This window comes from Anopheles stephensi, chromosome 3, assembly GCF_013141755.1.
Source record: "Anopheles stephensi strain Indian chromosome 3, UCI_ANSTEP_V1.0, whole genome shotgun sequence".
Taxonomy (NCBI): domain Eukaryota; kingdom Metazoa; phylum Arthropoda; class Insecta; order Diptera; family Culicidae; genus Anopheles; species Anopheles stephensi.
Window position 1 is genome coordinate 60,751,653 of NC_050203.1, and position 24,655 is coordinate 60,776,307.

A 24,655-nucleotide genomic window follows, 5' to 3' on the forward strand; every position below is an offset into this window, starting at 1 on the left:
GGCTTCAAAGCTCAGCGAGGCCTGTGCGACCTAACGGAGGACATCCGCTCGTTCGGTTGGGACCGACCTGACAGGCCACACGATCACTAAACGGTTTGCAAACAAACCGAGTCGCTTTGGGGGACAACACACACTGGACACCGCTGGACACAGACCAGCGTTCGGAAGAAAGTGGTTTGACACGATCATTAAAAGGTTTTACCGCTCAGCTACCCCTGGCGCTGCTGCGGGAGATGACTTGGAGATGTTCCAGTTTCAGTGCTGGTTCGCGTGCGGGATCGATTTGATTAAGCACGGTGGCAAGAGAAATACAGACCTTGCGGAGATATACCAGCAACTGCTGCTGGTAAAGGGTGCGCTCACTCCGCCCTTTTAGGCTCGCCCTCCCTAGGAACTGGCAGCAACTGGGCGTTCCGAAAGGCGCTCATAAATTCAACATTTGGTGCATGAAATCACGAAAGCTGCTCGGACTCGGCAACCGAACTTCAAACCTCGGTCTCCCAAAGCCTCAGCCCGATTCCGACATCACAGCTTCAAATGTCAACGGCGACGGTGCCTTTAAAGCGCTGAACTTTAAAGTGTGCTTCACGACTACAATTACGTGTAATTATTTGGTTCCCTTCTCTCGTTCTGCGCGCTTTGTTAGCAATCTCTGGGAGGACAAGCTTCCTCCCGGATCAAACTCCGAAAAAGTAAACTAGGGAGTGTGCACCAACGATTTGTGCTGTATCGGCAGGTAGTGCTCGCGAATGTTTGCATATTTAGCGCAACAACTAGCAGCAAACACCTTGTTCGCAGTCGACTGTAAACCCTTTCATGCGCACTGCCGAGACAAGACTTGCTCTGTGGCTGTTCAACGTCAGCAGCAAACATCGGCACATTCTATTTGGCACGATCGTGACTGGGTTTGGGATCTTTGCTCAACTTCATCGCATCGCTACCATTTGTTTGTGGTCGATCGGTGTGTCTGGTAGGTGTAGATGAGCTCTCCGGCACAAGAACTGCAATCTTTACGTGTAGGAAGTGTACTACTCTTCCCAGTGGCGGATTCTAAGCAACGCAAACCCACGGTCGCTGATGGATCGTGACGGTCGTAGGGTGTAAAGGTAAAGGCTCATAAATTCCAACAACCACTGACGCGTTTTGTGGTGGAGCATGGGTTTCTCGTTCTCAACCCGAGCCTCCCTCCAACCAAACCAGTCAGTGAATATGTATAGCAATTGTGTAAATTTGTTTGCTATTTGTCGCTGTAGTCGTTTATCTGCGACTGTGTTGAGTACATTGATAAGGAACCTACAGACGTTGTCATGTCAATGGAGTGATTTATGCACGCGCCTTTCTTGATACAAATACACTGTCCCGCTTAATCAGTTTGGACGATACTCTTGATTTATTTCGTGAACTCTTGGGGTATGGAGGATTATCATTTAAAAGCCAGCTTTTTAGAAGAGAGCTGTGAAGTTTAGTTTTTTAATATTAACTCCAATGGCGTACAGAATTCTCGACTAGTTTTTTAGAGCTTTTTCTTTTATTTTGGCAAGTTACAGAGCTTATTGTGTCTGAAGAATAATTGTCTAACGACCTTTTCTTAGGTCATGCCGCCATTTCTGGATTGCGAGAATTAATGATATCCCGTAGTTGGATAGTCAATCCTCACAAAGGGGGAGCGGTCTGGATGGGATTTGTATCTCGATACTGCGGTGTGAGGACCGAGCCTGAAGTCGCCTCTACCCAAGTTTAAGGCAATGGCTCAAACTGAATAATGAGGTGAATCAATTAAGATATGACTATTGCTTTTCTAGATTATTTCTTTGAGTTTACTCTGGTTCTCCTATATTTTTAAAGCCAAAGTGTGTATGTTCAACATATGTTACAATTTTTAAAATTAATGTACAAATGCGAGCCATTCTTCATCCGGCAGGACCCGATAACTAAGCCCGTCCGGATTGTCTCCCTGCGCACAGGACTGACTATTTAGCAATGGGTATGACCAACTCAAAGAATCTAATAATGGCAAGCCAAGACCTCTCGAGGTTATAGAGTCGAGTCAAACGAATAAGAAGATAATCCCAACCATGTTACCTATTCCAAACTTTATCCCGCGTGTCGTATGATAATATTGCATCGACATTCGTCATATTTCATTTCCACGAATGAGTTTATCAAACCATACACTATCGAACAGCCGACATTGCTTTAGCTAGCTAATTCCCGTCTGTTTGCGTCAACAAATGTTGTTTAACTTGTACCTAACTTATGCCTCCTATTTTTCCATTAACTCCACCTCCACGTCCACCGATTGCGGAACAGAATTCATTCGCTGATCGAAATCACATAGAGCGAAAGAGAGAGAGAGAGAGAAAAAACACATACAAACATTCATTCAATCATCCGTTCTCGGTTGCGAGCAAGTGGGTTAAATTCGGCCGGCTCAAACAAAGTCGAAAAAGACGCAACCACAGAGAAACAAAAAACGCTTCCAATACAGCCGGCATCAGCGCATCTTTTACAAACCCCCGACTGTCGGTTAAACGGTCCTCGGCTACTAAAACAATTCTGCTGCCAGCCGATGCCGAAATGAAAAATCCACCCACCGAAACCACCTTCCTGGAAGTGGAAAATCCGCCGCCATCGATCCAAGATCGAACGATCGATCGACCGAGGTTTGCAAGACCGTCGGGTGAAGAAACAACAGTTTTCCACCTGACGACACACGGCTACCATGGAGCTGTGGGGAGCGCTGGGTCGCGGTTCAGCGAGAAACGAACGGCACTGTATGTGGAGCTGTTGTATGCTAAACAGAGCACCACCAGGTTGCGGACGTGTGCCCGGTGGTGGCTCATTTCTGTGTTTGTTTTTACTGGCCCGATACTGTGGGCCCCGTTTCGTCCACAGCCAAATTCACTTTCTTCAACCAGCTGGTTGGGTCGGCTGCGCAGAGTTAGGAAAGGTCTCCCCAGGCCATGCCGGGCGGCGGATGTGTTCATTTCGGCTCTGTGCGGCTGGTTCACTCGAATGGAACAGACGGTGCGCGAATGATTGATTGATCTTTGACGCAACACCCGACAACCATTCTTTGCCTGCTGGGCCGTGCCGGGTTGCAGACAATGTTGCAAGTGCACCGATGCTTTTCATCATTTTTGTCAGCCGTTGTGGTATAGAGTGCTTCTCGATAACATAAGAGCCTCAGCTGCGTTAATCAAATCAAACCAGCGGCTATCACACTGGCGCTTGAGAGCATTTATCCAGGCGCACGCAATTACGGTGTCTTTTGTTTGTGTGGTAAAAAGTGGTAAAATGAAAACAATTTCTCTTGGCACTTACATTTATGGAAAGGATCACTTCAGTGTTGATAGCTTTCCGTATGCTTGATTATGTCCATTTTCTAGAGAGGTACTGATGCAACAAAAAGAAATTATTTGTAACTATTTCAAAATTCACCTTCATAGCCCCGTTTTCATTCACTTATAAACTATTAAGAAAATCAATCATTTTGACGTAGATTACACACATACACACAGGAAAAAAAACAACATTCAGGAAAAGCCATCACTAAATACCTCCTCCTAATGAAGGACTTAACGAAGGTGTCCCATCTTGCCGGACTTGATTGCATAAAAATTGCCCTTTATAATAACTTTCTCTTTCGTCTTTCTTTCTTGTCGCATTAAATCAAGGCGCTTTGGTTTTTTTCCACCCTAAAACACCCACATCATTTCTTCTATGGCATAATTTCGCCTTCACACGCGTGCCCCGAACGAATCGTAAAAGAAGAAGCAAAAAAAGCCTTTATAACCCCCATTATACTCACAGATGATGCAGGTCCCGCACTGACGCTAACCAAGCGATCTTGGTCGCATCAGTGAGCGAGATAAAAGAAAAGATCACATTAGAAATTAGCATATCTTTCGCTGCACTATTATATATACGTGTGTGCGTGTGTGTGTGTGTGTTGTTTTTTGCACCAAGAAAGAGTATTATCATGAATGTAGAGAATTGCTCCCGACAGAGTGCAACGTTTCACAAGGCCGTCCGTGTTCACACTCCAATTTCGTTCACACCTTGCAGACACAGGCAGACACACATTATCCACTTAAATCCGCTCATGTCTGCGATCAAGCCAGATGCAGTCAGATTCAATTTTATCCAGCGCACGTTTTTATCTCATCTCCCAACCCGAACCGATTTCGCTTTCATTCGCACGGAGGTTTGTGTGCACTTGTTTTTTGGGGAAAAAAGATTTTTTGTGTGTGTATGCCTTAGATCAGATCAGATCCAACTGATTGAAGCTTTTTGTGTAATTTGCCGCAAGTAAAGCGAGGCGTACGATGATAAATGGCTCTGCACAACGCAGACCCAAATTTCATACCCATCTCTCAACTGCAACCAGTTGGCGCAAATTTACCATATCAAATTTGGAAACATTGTTTTTTGTTTGGGCTTTTAAATTTGCAACACCGATCCACCCACCCAGAAAGCGGGGGTGTACATGAAATCGTATCGGACACGATCATACCATCAACCCCGAGCAGTACGGGCTGGCACGTGCACCTTTTGCACATCGTGGCAGAAGCATAACTTGGAACGAAAGTGTGAGTGCACAAAGAAAAAAGTGTGATAGTTTCACACCAATTTGGATGGATCGGTGAGTCAATGTTATCAACAACATGATGCTCATGTGTTTTTTTTTTCACTTTTTATTCGCAACACCTGTAATTATTTCATGCGATAGAGATAGCAGCAGCTTTTGGGAGTGCAGTGTGGGGCACATGTATGCCAATGTTCATTTCGAAATGAGTTTCAAATTGATCTCAAAAGGCATGCAATTAGCTGATTAAGGTTGCACGAAACCGTGAAGGGTGGTAGTTTCGTTGAGACAATTATGATAATTGAACGACATGTCGTCAGAATGCTTTCGATTCAATCAAATCGAGCTGAATGGGTGGGATGGACCTTTGGGAACGTTTTTATTAAGAAATAAACAATAACAACAGCAAAAATAATGCAGTTATACTACATGAAGAAGTCTAACAGTCCAAATGATTTTAAAACAAATAAGTCATACTTTACAAGACGTTATAATTGTTGCGTCGTTTGCTGCAACAGAAGACCCATTATCTGTGTCGATCAAGCCAATCAGATTTTCCGCCTTTTGTATCTGACACATCAAAGCTAACTCTCGCACATCGCCATCTTATTGTCCTTCATTGGCCTTCCAAGCTCTCCAAAGTTCTAATAATGGAGGAAGAAATCACAACATCAATCTAAAAACAAAAGGAGAATTCATAACCGTAATTTTGAATTTTAAAAGCTAATTTCAGGGAATAGTTAATCAAAAATCAAACCCACTCATCTTATATAAAGTCCTTATTTATTTTAAATGTATCCCTCACGAGTTAAATTTTCTAGCTCATCGATCAGTATCTTCTATAAAGGTTAACACGACAACATCATTTCCCAAGGGAATTATAGATTTTTATACCAAAATCTAGGACAACCACAATGAATGATCTTCGATCGTATCGTGAGCGTACGTTAAAACGTTTACAACACTGTATCTGCACTGGATGTTACAGAAAATTCATCATTTTAATTAAGAAACTGCTTCACATCACGTCTTAACGCTTTTGCCTACCCATCGTACCGCTGATACACCTCCAAGTGCGCCTGTTAACCTGCCCATCCTTCGTTCGAACGCGGAAATGAAACAAAACTGCACAATAATGTTTGAATCGCGGAAGCAAAGTTCCAAATTTTGTCGAGTAAACGAGAAAAGAAACCCACTACTATTACTGTACCAGCAGCATCATCATCATCATTCACGAACCGTTCGTGTTTTGAGAAGAAGCACCATTTTTTTTTCATCTTCAGGATTGAGCACCCAGAACAAGCCCCGAAGAGTCGCAGTCACTTAAAACCGTTTTCTCAATCAATCGAGATCTGCTAAGCGGGACGACGACAAATTTCCGAAATCATCGTCCACCAGCACCAGTGTTCCCCATTGGCCCCAAAAACGATCGACAAACACCTCGGGGGTATGATCACCGTCCAGAGTGTACACAGCCGGCTGCACCAATAATTGCTGCTTGGGCAATTGTGCTGACCGCACTACAACGACGGAGGCCACAAAGCATTTTTGGCGAAGCGCTAAAGTACACCTGGCCTACAGCCCGGCCAAGACAATTTGTGCTGTGTGGTTACGCCAACGGTGACGACGATTTGCTGTCAACTGCTTGGTACAAAATAATCAAACCTCCTGTGGGGTTGTCCTACTTGCCGTGTTGTGCTGTGGATGGAGAAAATCGTTAAAATTAGCTGTCAGGTAATAGCAACAGATCTTACGAATGGCTTCGAGATTAGTTGGTAGCTGAAGACAAGCGAGCCGTGTATCCCTTTCGTTTGGCAGCAAACGAACTTAAAAATGTGCGTGTGTGTCGTCGGTTTGATTAACCTCCATTGCGAAACTGGGTTAGGAAAGTGAGGAACAAATCGATTTTTATCAAAGTAATTGTTTGACCTTGATGGGTGTCTAGATGGGATTGTCGTGATAGCAGTGTCCCGGAAGACGGAGGCACGATTAATGGTTCATCCTTGGCTTCTTACACGACGAACAGAAACCGGCCAACAGAATCTAACTCATTTGATAAAGCGTTAGTCATTATTTCTCTGAGCAAATGTAGTAGAGGATCAACGAATGGAGGATCAACCGTTCACGAATATTAATTTCATGCCCAAAGTAAATAAGCTCCACAGCAGAAATTTAAACTCATTTTTTACGAGAGGATGTGGTTGGCTAAGAAAAAGTGGGTCAAATAACCTTCCCTTCTAGGAAGGCTTTTGACGTTGCTCGACGACGCCCATCTTACTTCCAAGAACCTGTAGAAAACAAGCCGAGTGAATCACGCCACTCAACACAGATGATTCATCGTGTGAATCATCATTTCAGTCACAAAAAAGAAACTAAAACACACAAGGTAGAATGTGATCTGAGAAGCGGATATTGTACCCACCCGCTGTTACCCTTACTTGAATCCAACAAGGAAGCAACCAGTATTGGCTCAAAATAAATAAATTTTTGTGACAATCCTTTCACACGTACCAATAACCTTTTTGAACGCATTCGAATGGCATCACTGCATGATTACTTAATCACGATCGTCGTCAAGCTGCCGGTTGAAAATATGCAAAGTTCGCTGTTTGCCAAACCGATGTAGGAGCCAACCGAAGGCACGGTGCTTAGTATTCATAATTTATGTTCGCAAACACAGCTGTAATGTGTGGTAATTCGCACCAGGTATCTCGTTGCTCGTTTGGTGTGTGAGTGTGTGTGTTTGTGAGCTTATTTATCGTGTTAGTTTCTGTTTTGGTAAACAGATGCGCGAGGAAGCATGAGCTCCGTCCACCGTACCGCCGAAGTGCATGTCACTGCACTTTAGCGAAATGGGCGGTGGGAAATGAAATGTTTGCGATTACTCATCCACATTTTAGCACATATTTGCAGTTAAGCATATTTGTTGTGCGTGTACCAGTTTGCGCCACAAGACCGTTGACATTGCAGGATGCAAAGTGCGCCGCACAGGAATTCCGTTCTGATAAATAAACAGAACAAAACCTTTGGAGCACGCACCTATTCCTTCCGGCAATGGTTTGGAGCACGTACTGAGGTGATAAAGCGGGGTGTGAATAATCTGGAACTATTACAATGATGATTTGTGTCTCGTCTTCAGGTACTAATGAACAAACTGAACCAAAAGGCCTCAAAGCATTGTCGTCATGAGCACGAGAAGATTTGAAACAAACGAAGATCTGTACTTTGTACCTTGACTGTGGGATGTTCACATGGCCTTGAATTGGAACAAATTCTACCAGGAATAGACTTGTAAGGACGGACAATTTGACTACGTTATATAAATTTGTTATTTGAAAGGACTCATATCGATCTCTCTTTTTCTTTCCTGGTCAGACTATCCGTTAAGGTCATGCCTGCCATTACTTACTAGACTTATTGTTACCGCATAGTTGGATAAGCAAAGCAGTCCTCACAATGCGGGAACGGCGCAGATAAGATTTTAACCCCAGCCTGGCCGTGTGAAGAGCAGCGCCCCTGTCTACCACCGGACCGCGGATCAGTTGTGTTTAGTCTAAATCTCAAAAAGAAGTTAGTCCAAGATCCGACCGAAATCTTGGCTGCCCGGCGATTAGCGATGAGTTTTCCTGTTCTCATCTCACGACTGTATGATGATTTTGATATTTGATGGATGCCTGTTAAAATGTTTAACTGAGTGTAGCTCATGTCATCACAGAACCCCATTGCGAGATGTCTAGACAATCTTAACAGACAAGAAAAAAATATTGAGATTGATATGATAATTGATATTGGTTTTAATAACCTCAAAACCTTAAAGGGATACACAAGTTAATTTATCTTTTAATTGCTTTGAATCTTCAGCTTATCGCTTATTTCTGAAAAGTGCGCACCTCATATTAATAGGGAGCCCTACTCTACGCACAACCTGATACTTTCATACTAATTGCCTTCACCTTATTAGAAAACCCTTAGGCTCGTTCCATGTTTTTTCAAATCCTCATTTACTCACGATTGTAGAGGCTCTCAATATCGCCTTCATTTTAACGTGACTTCAACACATGCTAGACGAGAAGCTGGATCCAGCCGGAATATACGGTGCATCTCGTTGACCCAAAATCGCGCTATCAATAAATGACAGCCCGCAGAATAGCTGACCGAAAAACTGTGGCCTGAACAATAACCCATTCCCCATTCGGCTAGATGGACGATGGCAAAACAAACGGAACCATCCGATTGCTCCTATCCTATTGCACAGCACATTACTCAGCGGTGCCAATTCAAGTAGTAGTACGGTAGTGGATGAACGGTGGGTACCCACTCTCGTATCACTCTCAGCTGTGCTGCGATGAAAGAGGTGAATGAGCCGTGCTAAATTTCATGCATCGGAGTAGAGTTATCCGCAAGCCGCGTACTTACCCGATTCGTATGGATCGAAGCGGCCGGAATGTTTAACCCACTTATATCCAGGAGAAATGATGGACCTCGCTCAAGCCGGTCGATGGCTCTCCACCACCGAACGGAAACCGTCCGTCGACCGATCGATAGTATCGAGAATCCGTCAATGCGTACATTTCCTACAACTATGATTAATTTTCACACAAAAATCGAATCGATGAAGCACAGTGAATGGGAGAGGGGTGAATAGCAGTGAACGGCAGGAAAACAACGCCCGCAAAAGAAAGCTAGCAATCAATCAAACGGAATTTTTCATTCATCAGTTTATTCAATGCACGAGCAATAGTAGTTTGTGAAAGAAGGCAGCACGCACCGCATCCAACAGAGTGGAGTGGGCTTCCTGGCTTCGTTTGGGGCACGTTTGGGCATACGAGTAATGTGGTACTTAGCGCTAACGATGGATAATCACACAAATGAAGCATTTTCCAGCTTTGGTTAGAGTGAAAATTGTTTTTTTCCTTAGTACAACGGTTCCAAAATACAGCCGCGGTACGTCGAGCACATGGACCGGTGTTGTAGGTCTCGGCCTGATTTCGATTACTGTGTGTTGTGTCTTCTCACTGTTGGGCAGGGAGAACAATTCTATTGTGCGTTTGTTTCTTGTTTTCAATTTCCGTTTTACAGCTCAACTTTCCTACTCTGCGTAGTGTAATTTGAAGTTCCCCATTTATATATACTTTGTTCGTTTTTTTGAGCTCCAAGATTATCTCTTAATGTTGAAGTACGTGTTTAATTATTTTCGTTTAGGCTTCTTTGTTTTACCATCATTGACCTCCTGACATATACTTGAATTATTCTTCAACGCGAACTTTCTCCTGTCAACTGGGTGGAATCTCTCTGTTTTCCTCTCGTAAAATGGACGAGTAAGAAATGTATGCTCCTCGAACCAAAAACACATTCATCTTCGCCTGCTGGGAAGAAGTACAGTGTACCTAAGCTCGTTTTGGATGGATGTTCATCAAAGCGTGTATTAATTATAGCGTTTGCACGTGGGGAAAATATTCATAATAACAATAAACCAAGAGCAGAAAAAACGCACTTTAGACTCCAAATGCATAGGGCGGAGATCTTAAAACCACATTAAAGCAAAAGAAGCATCAATCCGATGCAAAGCTCTCCGGCAGCAATGATGAAGCCTCGGTGACGTACATCTTGTCCACCCTCCTGATGGTCAAACTTTCGGTGGCAACATTTTTTGCAAACCTAAAACCACAATACCTTCAGCAATATCCAATTGCAAGCATTTGTAGGTTAATTGTAATGTCAGCGCACAAAATCCGTTACGGATTTTGTCTCGTAGGCGGATCGCGCGCCACCGTCCATCATCATGGTGGGGGCCCATTGTAAGCGCCCTCTTACATACGCCCCATCAGCCGAACTGTTGGATGCGATGTTGGATGAAAATTATGTGTGCCATGGCTTCTTCGCGCAGTTTGACCCGAACCCTGCCCCGGGCCCAACTGTCTTCGCAGTTCCGCAATCCATCATCATGGCTGTGGCTCGCTCGGCACACGTCTTCACACTCATATCGGGGCAGTGTCTCCGATGTGACGGTTCGTTACAAATCGTTACCTTGCCATTGCGCAATCGCACACACCAAAACCGCATGACACATCCACTGCTGCCCTATCGTGATGCTACCCGGACGGTTTCTGTTTTCCTGCGTGGTCACATCTTCCGGCATCGTGCAGAAATGTGAAGGAAACGAGACTACCGCCCGGTGGTGTCACTACCGAGTAAAGACGAGCGATCAAGCTCTGTGTGATGCTTGGTTTCCGTTTTCCAAAGTGCGCAATAAAGAAGTGGCTTTATGGTTTGGTCCGCTCTGCTCGGGGAAGCGTTCAATGTTGATCTTCCTGCAATGGAACCATAACCTTAGAGCAGGCTTAATATGACGCATTCAAAACAAGGCGATGAACAAGTTACATTTCCAGCGTGAGATCGAGTTTGAATTGTGGAGTCTTCATCTTTTTTCCCATTTCAAGATAATTTCCAAGTACAAAAAATACAAAATAAACTGATTAACGTCTCAAACAAGCAATAGATGCCTCCAAAACATGGCTGAGCTAATCAAGAAACATACCGAGACGATTTTATTTTAAGAAGATACCAATCTAAAGGCACATCAGATAAAAAAGATAAAAGAAAAGAAATCAAATTTAATTCAAGTAATGCTGGATAGAAAGATTTCAGTTCTAATAGGCATCAACTTTAGAAAGAGTTTGGCCCAATGATTCTAAATATCTGAAGCAGACAGAGACACAGAAGGAGAAGAGATATAACTCTTGATAGTGAGAAAATGAGACTCAATAGGCTAGTTGGACTAACGAAATTTGCGTTATTTTTGTATTGTGTGTAATGTTAAATGGAACTTAGATAGAACTTGGACTTGTAGCACCTTGTCTAATCAATTCGTGTCAATAGAAAATCTGTTCAGGAATTCTTGGATAGACACATGTCAAACCTTTGATGTTTCGGTAATTCTAATTATTGTTATATGACTCTTCAACTTCAAGAATTCTTGCACTGCCCTTACTGGCTTTTTTGACATGATTATGGACATGGCTGGATAGTCAGCTCTGCATACGATTTGAAGATCTGGTTGACGTTAGTTTATTAAAAGACTGAAATGTGTCCATACACAAAAATCGGTATTCGCTAGTGAAGCTTCCAGACAGTGCAACAGCTTCCAGTTCTTCGTGTAAATATGCCATTTAATCCAGAACAGACATCAGATATTCAGTCCGTAATAATAAAAAAAAAAAAATACATCAGATATGGCACGAACAATGCATATTAATTCCAGAAACATTTTTAATACCGTTGAATTTTTTGCAGACACTAAACACAAAAGACAATAATTATCAACTACTTACGGGACCGTTGCTGCTTGGTAAAAAAAACGTGTTCCTAAGGCAAGCTTTGATAGCATTGACATATCGTGCCCTTCGAATATCCATCAATGGCTACCCTTTGGGTATCCAGCTGGGCAGTCAGCTTGTGTAAACTGGAGGTACCGTGGAGGCACGTTCCTGTTGTTTACCGGTGTTGGAAGGGAGAAAATCCATTTGCATACCATTTGTCTGTCGGTGGTCACATGCACATGGTGCAAGGCCAATTATTTAATCGACACACATACAAACCTGCCGCAGCTGTCTAGCGGAACCGATAATGCAACTTTGCGCATTACAACATGATGGGGACATAGTCAAGTGGCAGGAGTATGTGCTTTGTTTTGTCTTGTATCGCCGCGTCCGAGACGTGGACGGATGATCGATCAACATTAGCGCTTAGCCTGACAGGGACTGGGTTGTAATCGACGTTGACCACCGCAAAAGCCACCGCTCAAGGTGTGCAATGGAATGCGCCATGCATTACTTCGATGCACTTGTTTCAACAGTGACTGGTTTGCAGGGCAAACGTAGAGAAAGCATTGGCTCTAGTTTGGAATAATTTAATCCGAGCAAAAAATGTTGTATAATAACAGTTTTTTACTAATAACGTGCCTTTGTTTCACACAAACAAAACCCCTAATAAAACCGCCTATGCAGAAAGATCAAACTAGCAAGATGCACCGTAACCCAACAGTTTTAATTAGAAATTTAAATAAAGCATATTAAATGCTGGGTCCCGCTGCTTCAATTCAAGCCCTTCGATAAAACGCAACCACTACCGTTAGGTAAGCGGGATTTATGTTTTTTTATTGGTGCCCATCACTAAACCATCCAAATAAAGGCCCCACACACTCACACATCCAATTATGCTAAAACTCCCCAGCGAAGGCATGAAGCATAACGCCAAAAATCATTATGCGCAAACACAGCGATAGAATGTTGTAGCTCTTTTGTTTCGGCAACGCGATGACGCACGGCACGGCGGCGTTGGTGAACAAATTGCGCTAAATGTGTATCAGCTTTGTAAAGCGCACTGCGAAAACTAAATAACAAATCGTAGCAAAATGGGCTAATCAAACGTAAAATGGTGGCCCGCGCAATTGGCGAAGGAGGATGATCGCCAACTTCGCTAGGGTGCAAACAGTGGGCCGGATTCGATCTTGCACACATGCGTATTGCGCTACGAGATTTATGTGCTCTTCTGATGCAACCACCGTGCAACCGTGTGGTGTGTTCGGCAAAGCTCCAAAAGTTCCACCTCCTCGGAAGGCAAATCGTCAAACCCGCTCGCGACGATAATTATTCCTCGCGCAACCATTTGCACCAATTTGACGTAAAGCCAAATTTTATGTGCCATTTGTCGGCTGTGTTTTTGTGTACCGGCGAGGTGCCGCACGGGGGTTTTTGATCACTATTTCGCGTGGTGCAAAATGTTGCACCCGCTGGCGTCAGCCGTGGTTACTCGATGGCTTTCGACGGGGCACCGTGGATTTTTACGAGCTGTAAATGGTACCATCATTGGGTGATTGGAGTGTTCATCGCTCCCGGCGGTTTCTTACGATCCCGCTGCAACGGTACTCGCATCAAATTCGCATCAAACGAGACGCACGAGGGGTATGGTGTCGTCAATAATAATGTAGCCCGTGGTGCGGTGCGCGATACGAGCCAATCAAGCTTTTGAATGCCGTGTTTTATGCGGGCAAACGTGTGGCTCATTACGAAATTGTTGCCTGATTTTGACCAGATTATTGTCGTGATTGGTGTCGTGATTGATTTATGTAAGGGAACAGGAGATGTGTAAGAAGTGTCTTAAAGCGTGCACAATTTCTTTTTCGCACCCGTTAATAGGTACTTGCGGTCTTGCTTTTCCAAAAATAATAGACTAATTTACCTGATTTTTTGTTTGAAGATCCTGTGCCTTGGGGATCCGCCGAAATATCTCTCTTCTCTTGTGTCATGTTTTTTATGGACAGACCTACTTCGTATGTCGTTTCGTTTCCAGGAAACTCAGTCCATGACTGGACTCCTCCACGCCCTGCTTGCACACACCGCCAAAGCTAGTCCGTAGTACCCGCCGCTCGAAGATGGCGAGTGGATTGTTGTCCTCCGCCAGCATATTCCAGGACTTGTGTCCGTAGAGGACTGCCGGCCGTTTCAGTTTGCTGATATATAGTATGGCGCATTTCATGCATTGTAGGAGTCTTCTGGATCTCAGGAGTCTGTGAAGCCTAGGAGTTATATTCCGGAACGAAGAAGTTGGATCCTGATAACTAGTTACACGAAGCTTAGAGTTTTACAGCATCTTCTCAAATCTGGAGAACAGAGAAGTAAGACGACTTCAGTAAAGCACACATTTACATCTGACCACAATTGGGTTGGATGACTATGAGAAGCTTATGAGGCAATTCGAGGCTTTATATTTTGGTAGCTTTATAGTTGTGAAACTTTCTTTTTACAATCAGACGGTTCGTCGAAACGGTTAAAAATATCATTGTCAAGATAGACTTTGCTGTACCAAACTCTCCGTCTGAGACGAAACCACCCTTGTGACATTGAATCATAAGAGGCGACCAATAGGGTTTTCGGACAATCCTCAGTTAGTGGAGTGAGAGTACCTTATGGAAACTCTAGGCCAAGGCTGAGATTTGTAACTGATCGACAAATTTTATTTGTTAACTGCTCAGGGTAATAAAATTTGAATTAAATCTTACCTACTCTAATGTATTGTAAAAACTTGTTATAACAGTTTTCTTACTCGATTCCTCAAAACTCGTACAGCCAAATCCAACATTCAACTTTAAAACGTAGTCATCCGTAGTCATCGTAGTCATGTCATTCCGTTTTTTCCAGATTTTCCGTTAATAAACATGCCACCGTTTCGCGATCACATTCCATTCCATAACCCGTTCAAGCTGAGCCCTTCCAACCGAGCGAAACCTGTCTTTGAGCGACGTGAAAGGGCACAACAATTTTCACTCATTTCCGCTTTTCCCGTTGGGGTAAAATTTTCTCCCCACCGTTAAACCGCGCGTGTGTGTATGTGTCTAGAAACGCTTGATACCGATTCCGACCAGCATAATGAAGGGCTAAAACCGATTGAGCAATTGGCTAGGGCAGTGTTCAATCTCATACGTACTGCGGATGTAATTGACATTCAACCGTGTTGTGTGAAAAATGAGAGGGAAAACTGGTCCATACCAGACACAACCGTTCGTCCGATCGACATTTTCCTCCGCAGAAGGGTCTGGCGAAGGAAAAACGACGGGTTCAGCCGGATTCTGTGTGTCAATAAAGGAATGTTCCGAGCCGGTGGCAAAACAGAATACCCGTCCCGGAAACCTCCATAGCATGGAGGACTAACTTCCGCGGATGGGCACTGCTCTCTGCCTGTTCCTTCATTCCGATGTGGGTCCTTCCTTCCGTGTTCCATTGATCTGATTAGCGTTTCTTTCATATTGACCTTTAGATATTTAAACCTGTACTTCCTATTCTGCTTTTACTGATGATGTTTACGATTGGCGTTTACTCTACTCCACAGAGGGTCGCGTTGAGGTGTCGCGCGAAGGCAAATACCTGTCGACGCTATCCGGTGCTAAGGTTCTCGGTGAGCTAGCCATCCTGTATCACTGCCAACGGACGGCCACCATCACAGCCGCCACCGACTGCAAACTTTGGGCGATCGAGCGACAATGCTTCCAGACGATCATGATGCGAACGGGGCTGATACGGCAGGCCGAGTACTCCGATTTCCTCAAGAGGTAAGTTCACACACACGCATGTTTGTGGTCCAGGCCATAGGCAAACGTTTACCAGCTATCTCTTAGGTGTCACATCCGTCAAATTCACCACTGCTGCTCGGTATTTGTAAGGTAACGGAAGCAAGTGATCAATTTGTCACGATCGACGATCGCCGTTCCGCCAAGAGTGTACGAGAAACTGGTATCGTCTGATCGTCGTTCGGTCGGTCGAATACTATTTGTCGTGGGAAACTGGCGGCAGAAGGCCACACAGAGACCCTGTGCCGTTTGACGGATGGCTTTGTAAGTGGTAATTTTAGCAGCAAATTACATGCATTGAAGGAAATACATATTGAACCCTAACATCTTCGCCATGCGTATGAACCGGCTTTGGTCCGAAGATCCTGGGAACTGTTTTCCTTACTCATGCTCAATACTCTTGTCGAGAACGGTTCCTTGTGTAATAGTCATTTTTTATTGCAACTGTCCAACGGACAATAAGGTTATATAGAAAACATAAAATATAAAACCAATCATTACAATCCAATAAAACCTTGTCCAGACGTGCAACGTAAAAACTGGTTAAAGCAAACGCAATTAAAAAGTGATTTCTAGCTGACCACCAGCGTCGTGGTTTTTCGATAATAACGAGTTCTAAATGCGCCACGACTCAAAAGTCACCACTTATTTTGTAGTGTGATTCCATTCATTTTTTTTCTGTCGCAACCGGACCCAATTCGAGCCGGTGCCAAATCGAGGTTTTGCAAGTGGTGGCGCTGGCGACACCGCTAACGGACAGTACGTTTCCTGCCTAATCGGTTTGGGTTGTCGCACTGTCAAGGTGTACGTTAACCTAATATTTGCAACATTGGGTACCACGCTATGCTGCGCGAATTGAAATCGCACACACAAATCACACGGAATAAACTGCAACCGGTATTTCGTCCGAGCCGCCGGATGGTGACGTTTAAATTATTGTACTTGATCGACCCGCTATTCGGATAGTTTTGATTACAGACAGGAAGAAGTAGTCATGCTACATAATGTTATCTTTGAAAACGGTTGGAAAATCTTACGCAAGAGGCATCGTGAACCTTTAAAATGAGGTTTTTTGTCGTTAAAAAAATGGTTAAGTTAATAAATCTTACTCTGCTCAATATTTTCGTTATGCAGTGTACATACCGGTAACCTCTTTCACGAGGAAGTTCCATGAGGTCAGTTGCGTAAAGGTACTTTAGGAATATGTCATACCGTTGATTAACGAGCACCCATCGATCGATCGGTGAAAGGATCGTGTGAGAAGGGTTTTGCTCACCATGCTCACCACCGAACGTGACTGATTGCCAATTTATTACCCGCAGTTACAGCATGTGTGCTTTTAATTGTAGCCGGTCGGAAGCGTACCCCCATAAATTGTCTTTGTTCGATGCTCACCACGTCACTCATAACGTGCGCAGCTTATTGTTTTGCCTACAGTTTCCAGTTACCCAAGACATGAAAGGGGCACAAGCAAAAAGGATCACCAAAGCACGAGGCGTACAGTACTTGGGTCTTATACAGTAAACACAGTACCGGGTGACATAAACCCGCCCAGGAACCTGTTTCGCTGACATAATAAAGTCCTCGGCAGGATTCGATCGAGGCACCCCAGGCAGTGGTGTGTGAATTTAGCCGCGAAACAAAAACAGAACAACAACCAATTTGCTCCACATTTTGGGGAGTCCGAGAGAAAGTTGTTTCTCCACCGGTTGCAAATGGCACTGCACTGATGATGAATTTACCGCCGCGTCCATACGTTTTGGGGGTTCCCGCTTTCGCTACTTCCATTACGCCATCGAACAGGATCGGCAGTGGAGAGCCTGTGCCACCCAAAACCCTACTCCCTTCCCTCCTTACGGACCTACGCTTGGATGGCTAAGGAACACAGAAAAAACAGAAAACGAAAGCATCCCCTGGGGGCTTTTTTTTCCTGGGGGATCGATTTTGTCCATCATGTAACGTGCGGTTGCTTCATTCATGCGTTATTTTTGACAGTGTTGTCGTTGGTGAGATTGAAGCACATTTTTACACCTCACCAGCAGCTTAATCATGCACAATCGTCGAACAATTAAATGTGTTGTGCAGGGAAAACATTTTGCCTGAAGCATTAGGCTTCATTGTGGACAAATTTTGATCGATCGTGCTACTACTGTGCGATGTGTGGACACACTTCTCTCTCTATTCATATGATCGTGTTGCGGATGAATAGATTGGTGCGGCGAAGCAAAATGGTAAATGTTTGACGCGAGAAATATTTTCCTCTAGGTTTTTGAAAGGTGTTTTAGAGCTTCCTATAAATATATTTTGAAAGGAAACTACTTATATTCCTCAAGAATTCTTTATTGCACTCATTGGTCAAGTCGAGGATCACTGAGGTATTGTTTACCAGCCTTTTAAGTTTTTCCTAAGTTGGAAGTTCATACAAAATAGATAGCATGGAAATAGCTAAGTGGACCGCATGTTCCCGATATGCCGCGATCAGTGAGGTGCGTGCCTTAACTTTCATCTAGAGCCAGAAGTATTTGAGTAGCTATCGATAGTATGTAGCGATTGCCTGCCTTTTCAAGATAGATATTGTAAATAATACTCCAATCATCCAGCCCTATTGTTCATTAACAAACCTTTGACAAAAAGAATATTAATTAAATATTAAATATTCAATAAGAGATCAAAACACATTCCGTACCTTCAGGAGCTCACTCTTGAAAAGCAGCCCCAGTGATGCACTTATTCTTTTCATTATGTATCTTCTCCCATTGATACCTCGCTATTCACTCTATCCTCAAAACCTTATCTTTATGCATTCTTGCGAGAAAAGCTTTCCCATGCTTAATCTGCCAGAAAAACAAAAAAAATCCGCTTTCCCGACCATACGCATTCATAAACATTCGCTACGGCGCACTGGTCAAGATAATTTTCCCATCAAATTCTCTTCCCCTGGCTCCGGTGGCTCGTTCTTTTGATGACTTCATCATACCTCTCGTGCGAGACCAATTGCGATTTTCTTTCGCATCATCACAGGCTGTGAAAGAACGCGCCGGTGGTGCTAAATTCACTCCATTCTCAACCATTAACTTGCCGCCTTCTTTGGGGAACGTTTGGCACGCGATTCGAGCGGAGGTATATCGAGTTCTCTTTTGTCGTCACTGCCATACCATCGGCTTGTCCAAGAACAACCGTTTGCCCACGACAGTTGCTCCCCATCCACAAGCCATTTGTTTGGTTGGCGTTCTATTATCGTTTAATTTGTTTCTTGCCGCTGTCGGTGCTACCTTGGATGTGGGAAGGCCATTGGTGGTGTCTGGCTTTGCTGCTGCAGAGAGGGAAGAAATCTATTTGGCGAACGATACGGCTCGCTTAGAAGCGTGTGAAAAATCTCATTCATTCATCCCGATGTGCTTTTTTATAATTAACGCATTATTTCGCTATTTTATTTTGTCGCTACCGTCTTTTCTCTTCTTCGATGGGTTGGGAGCCGAAGAAGAAGCCTCTCGTGGTAGGTGGCTTCGTACGTCATTCACTGTATCATTCGCTGCACCATGCGATTCAAGACGAATTGATTAGTTAATAGATTTTCTAACGTTTCCCATTTCAACGGCATTTGAAGGCGAGGGTTTCATCTCATAACCGCTTTCTTGATAGGTGAGAAAACGTTCTTTGCATGGTACAGTGGCAAGTCATCTGTCTGCATGCGATCAGCTATGCAGGGTTGATACACTTGCAGCTTTATGATGGAAGGAGAGATACCTCTCATCGCTTATGCAGTATGCGGCACATGGTTTATGATGCAAAGAGATCATCAGTATGGTGGTGCGATCGACCGTCACATAATGGAGGTAAAGCTGTCGTGTGGCGTGTGGATGACATAATTGTAGCTTTCTTCCAGAGTACCATCCTCTGTCCTACATCTAACCCCTTGGTGGCGATATGTTTGGTATGCATGAATGAAAAAGCAAGCCACCTTCGTGACCGAAGACGAGGTTAGGTTTGTCCATAAAATGGCCCCTAAATCATTTACGATTCTGAAGTTGAAAGACACTCCGCAGAGCAGCATGCAATCCCGTACATGCTAGGTTATATAAAAGATGCATATTTTAAGACCCAACTTATTCAAGCCCTTTTTTTGTGTAATATAGCAAAGCTTGCTGGTTTGCATTTTATGCTATCCTACGGTTCTTACTTTACTTTTCTCCTTTACTCTTAATCAAAAGAAGTCTCCCACACCTCCGTTGAGCTTGCTGAATATTGGAGCTGAAGCGGGAAAGAACAACTACCGTTTGTTTATCATGCAACGATAATAACACTCTACCACCCCACACCACCACAATGGTGGCACCGTGACCTAAAAAACCATTCTCCATAAAAGCCACCGAAACGAAGCAAAATTCCTCCATCGATGGTAAATTTTAAGGTTTCGGTTAATGCAATAACAATCCAGTAAAAAAAAAAACGTTCCAGACAAAATTTACCGCCGCTGCCGTTATTACTGTTCGCACCAAAGCAGCAAACGCGTCGTGTGACATGCATAATCAATTCTTCGTTGGCCCTCAAGATCCAAGCGTTTATGACACCCGCACCACGGTGTACTTCGGATCAACAGCAAAAAAAATCCCCCAATCCATCATCGCCATTACGGGGAGTTTGGTGGCATCAACCTCGGCTGTGGTCACGGTTTAGGACATTACCCTTGACTGACCGATAGTTAGCGAGATGCCCAACACTTGTTCCTCACAACCGCCGCTGATCGTGGCCATGAATGATCGTACCTACCTAATGTGCGTTATTCCGCATGCACCCTCGTGCTTTGCTGATATGCCACTAAAACCACGAACCAGACCTATTGTTTGCAGTGGACGGACCAAAACACTGTGAAACGCACGCTGACTACACACCGCAGGGGGAGGCACTTTTTTGCGGTGTTCAAATGCTCCGCTGCAAGAGGTGTGGACAAGAGTGTATACAAACCGCATGTACTTTGTGTGGTTACGCACCTCAACAACAATGGCCGGTGGTTACCCTTCGGGTGATATCCATACACACAAATTTAATGGTTCTAAAATGACATGCTTTAGTTGCTGGTAGAACCAACGTTAGGCCGGCACACTGGTACTGAATGAAGAAACCTTGTACGATCGTACGCTACAGAGACCGCAACATATTCTGAACTTTTTTTTTCCTTTTACTCTCCCTCTCTCACTCCATTTTACAGTGTACCGATCTTCAAAAATCTACCGGAAGACACGCTCTGCAAGATATCCGATGTGCTGGAAGAGTGTTACTACCAGAAAGGTGACTACATCATCCGCCAAGGTGCCCGTGGCGACACGTTCTTCATCATCTCCAAGGGTCAGGTGCGCGTGACGATACGTCAACCGGACACGCAGGAAGAAAAGTTTATCCGCACGCTCGGGAAGGGCGATTTCTTCGGCGAAAAGGCTCTGCAAGGGTAGGTGTTCTGTGTTGCAGAGTGGCGAAATATGCCAGCAAAATCTAAACATACGAACCTCTTTTTTCGTTTCTTCGGTGATCTACGGAAACAGGGATGATCTACGCACAGCCAACATTATCTGTGACTCACCGGAAGGAGTTACCTGTTTGGTGATCGACCGGGACACGTTCAATCAGCTGATCTCGAACCTGGATGAAATCCGAAACCGCTACAACGATGAAGGTGTTAGCGAGCGGAAGAAGTATGTACAATGTTTTCCTCCGCTGTTTTCCACGCTGCCACATTCTAACGCTTTTTCAATTTGCAGGATTTACGAAGAGTTCCGGGAGGTGAAGCTGTCCGATCTGCGTGTCATCTCTACGCTCGGTGTCGGTGGCTTCGGGCGCGTCGAGCTGGTACAGCTCGCCCAAGACAAATCGCGATCGTTCGCACTGAAGCAGATGAAGAAGGCACAGATCGTGGAGACGCGCCAGCAACAGCACATTATGTCGGAAAAGGAAATTATGAGTGAGGCAAACTGTGACTTCATCGTGAAGCTGTACAAAACGTTCAAGGATCGAAAGTATCTGTACATGCTGATGGAGAGCTGTCTCGGTGGTGAGCTGTGGACGATCCTGCGCGACCGTGGACACTTTGACGACGGTACCACACGCTTCTACACGGCCTGCGTGGTCGAGGCGTTCGATTATCTGCACTCGCGCAACATCATTTATCGTGACCTGAAACCGGAGAACCTGCTGCTGGACGTGTCCGGGTATGTGAAGTTGGTTGACTTCGGGTTCGCTAAGAAATTGCAATCAGGTAAGGTGGCGTTCTTGTTTGCATAAGCTGAAGTGAAGTTAGTGCAGATGTTGCTAATGCTACATGTTTGGCCCCTTTTCTCGTACCAAGGTCGAAAAACGTGGACGTTCTGTGGTACACCGGAGTACGTTGCGCCGGAAGTTATTCTCAACCGAGGCCATGACATCAGTGCCGATTATTGGTCGCTTGGAGTGCTCATGTTCGAGTTGCTGACCGGTAAGCATTCTGAGTGTGCTGTTCAGCCTAGTGTTCGATTCTGATGTGCGGGTTTGTTGTAATTTCCCCACCCAAGGTACACCACCATTCACCGGTGCAGATCCGATGCGCACGTACAACATCATCCTGAAGGGTATCGATGCGATCGAGTTCCCGCGCAACATCACCCGCAATGCCAGTGCGCTGATCAAGAAACTGTGCCGAGACAATCCGACTGAGCGTCTCGGGTACCAGCGGGGAGGCATCAGTGAAATCCAAAAGCACAAGTAAGCAATTTAAAGTAAGGAGAAGATTCATCACATTCATGTAATTCGGTTTTGTTTATCCCGCACAGGTGGTTCGATGGCTTCTACTGGGAAGGATTGCGGAATCGTTCACTACCACCGCCGATCCTGCCGAAAGTACAGAGCGTCGTCGACACGGCTAATTTCGATGACTATCCGGCCGATCCCGACGGTCCACCGCCGGACGATCTGTCCGGATGGGACGATGATTTCTAAGCTAAACGTCTTTCCTGCTTTAAGATCTTTCGCGCTAAAATCCTCCTAACGTTTTGCTTACCGTCCCGCAGCTGCACGTGGTTCGCTGTCCGCACGTGTGCGCAATTGTTCCTTCGAGAGATAGAGAGAAAGAGAGAGAGAGAGAGAGAGTGATGTATGTTCTTGTGGCTGATATTTGTTTGACTCTGTGTGTGTGTGTGGGGTGTGTGAATGGGTTGTGCGGAACACGATCACTTTGCGGGACGATTGTTTTCGTAACAGTTATTGTTGTAGCGTTTTTTATACATATTTTACAAATTTTATCATTTTACCCATTACACAAGAGGCGAAGAAGATGTTCGAAAAAGGCGTGTGTAATTGTTTTTTTTTAATGGATGGAAGAGAAAAGTTTAGTAACTTCACTTATACGCATATCAATAATTGGAAAGAGAAAGTAATAGAGGATTGAGAACAGCATCGTCCATGTCATGTGTAGATGGGTAGACCCTTCGTCCGTTGTGACCCATCTATTTCGCTTGCGTAAAAATTGCGTGTAAGGTTCGCCGCCTACCACCGTTTAACGCGGCCACTAGCTAACACAGATTTGCTTATACAAAAACAGCTAACCTTTTTGCGGTAAGACCAACCGTTCGTTGGTCAAACTTTAACATGAGTACACTGATTCGCGGGTGGAATGGTGGTTTTCCGGCACGGTGTAAGATGGAGCTCGGTGGAAATGAGTGTATGTTTGTTTGTTAATGTGTTTGTGCAATCGAGATTCTGTAAAGTATACCTATTAAAAGCCTGTACATAAATGCGCGTCAAAATTCACGTGGGTGCATTAGTAACACAATTGCTGGTTAGCGGTTTACCGGTTATGACCGTGGCAAGCACGGCAAGCAGCAGTGATCGCTTGTGTGTATGGTCTGTTAGTTTAACTGTTTTATTAAAACAAAGATGCATGTACAGTAGAAGAATCATGCAAACTCTAGTGTCCTTTCAGCAGCTGGTTAGAAATCAGACTTAGTTTCTAGCATCGTTCAAACTGAGCAACAATAAATTCGTAATCCGTGTATGTTTCCGAGAGCTATTCTTCAACGCATAAGATATCGAAAGAAAAGCATAAGCTCGTATTAGAGTCGAAAGTAAACCAAAGCTAGCACTCGAAATAAGTACCACTTCTTGGAAAAAAAACCCAAATACGAGCATCAGCATGAAGCATCCCAGGGAAACGACCGATTCTGCAACAGGATGCCGCACGGAAGTAAGATGAGTTGGAGGATCCGTCGTAAAATTTCGTCTTGACGCTTGAGACAACCGAAAAGGCGTCGCAGAGGCCACAACTCGTGCTACATTCAAAACGAACAATCGCTCAAGCCCCAACATGGAAATGTACCAGACGCGAAAGACGACACTACAAGAGGTGAACCTCACATCAGGACTTCTTCTTTACCAACTGACTCTGACTCTTATGATCGTTTTAGTTCTATCCCAACTTTCGCGCGGAGTGAACATTGGTCTAATACAGTGTAGTGTACCTTCCGACATTACGATATCAACCTTGTATCAATTTAATGTCAATTTACAGTGAATAATATTGATCGGCAGGTCAAACAGAAAAGCAAAATGAAACGATAAGCAAATTTTAACCCTGGTGGAACGATCCGGTAACGTTTCTTCATAGCACCATATGCCGTATCTGGAACGTCTCTCCTTACGAAAAGACTAACTTTCCTGCTACGAGTATGATCAAGTCAAGGACTCCAAAAATAGCAGGCCAAAGCCTCTCGGTTGTACTGCTGGGGAAGAATTTAAAACCAACGAATTTTTCTTTTGCTGTGTAACTTTGAAAGGACTTAGCCTGTTCCTTAGCCAGCCGTAGCCGGTCAACGATTTTACCAATAGACTATCGCCTTTTCCACCAACGTCTCCAAGTGGTTGGTTTTGTTGCCTTTGTTGGGTAGGTGTTCCGTGTAAACAGGCCTTAAGTTGCACTG

At 44.4% G+C, this 24,655-nt stretch overlaps 1 protein-coding gene and 1 long non-coding RNA gene across 11 annotated transcripts in view; both read left to right on the forward strand.

The window, feature by feature from the left end:
• LOC118513550 (cGMP-dependent protein kinase, isozyme 2 forms cD4/T1/T3A/T3B) overlaps positions 1-23,733 on the forward strand; it is a 109,295-nt gene extending 85,562 nt beyond the window's left edge. For 7 of the 10 annotated variants that reach the window (XM_036059443.1, XM_036059442.1, XM_036059441.1 and 4 more), the window contains 6 exons: positions 15,476-15,695; positions 20,923-21,159; positions 21,254-21,963; positions 22,054-22,179; positions 22,256-22,445; positions 22,514-23,733. In XM_036059443.1, coding sequence (XP_035915336.1) covers positions 15,476-15,695; positions 20,923-21,159; positions 21,254-21,963; positions 22,054-22,179; positions 22,256-22,445; positions 22,514-22,679 — 1,649 coding nt within the window. In that variant the 3' untranslated portion in view covers positions 22,680-23,733. The remainder of the gene's footprint in view (positions 1-15,475; positions 15,696-20,922; positions 21,160-21,253; positions 21,964-22,053; positions 22,180-22,255; positions 22,446-22,513) is intronic. The other 3 variants (XM_036059444.1, XM_036059447.1, XM_036059440.1) reach the window with 1 other exon arrangement.
• Positions 3,955-11,810, forward strand: LOC118513552. Its single transcript, XR_004906478.1, has 2 exons — positions 3,955-6,322; positions 7,728-11,810. It is a non-coding gene; the product is annotated as an uncharacterized LOC118513552 (long non-coding RNA).
• Positions 23,734-24,655: the final 922 nt, after the last annotated feature.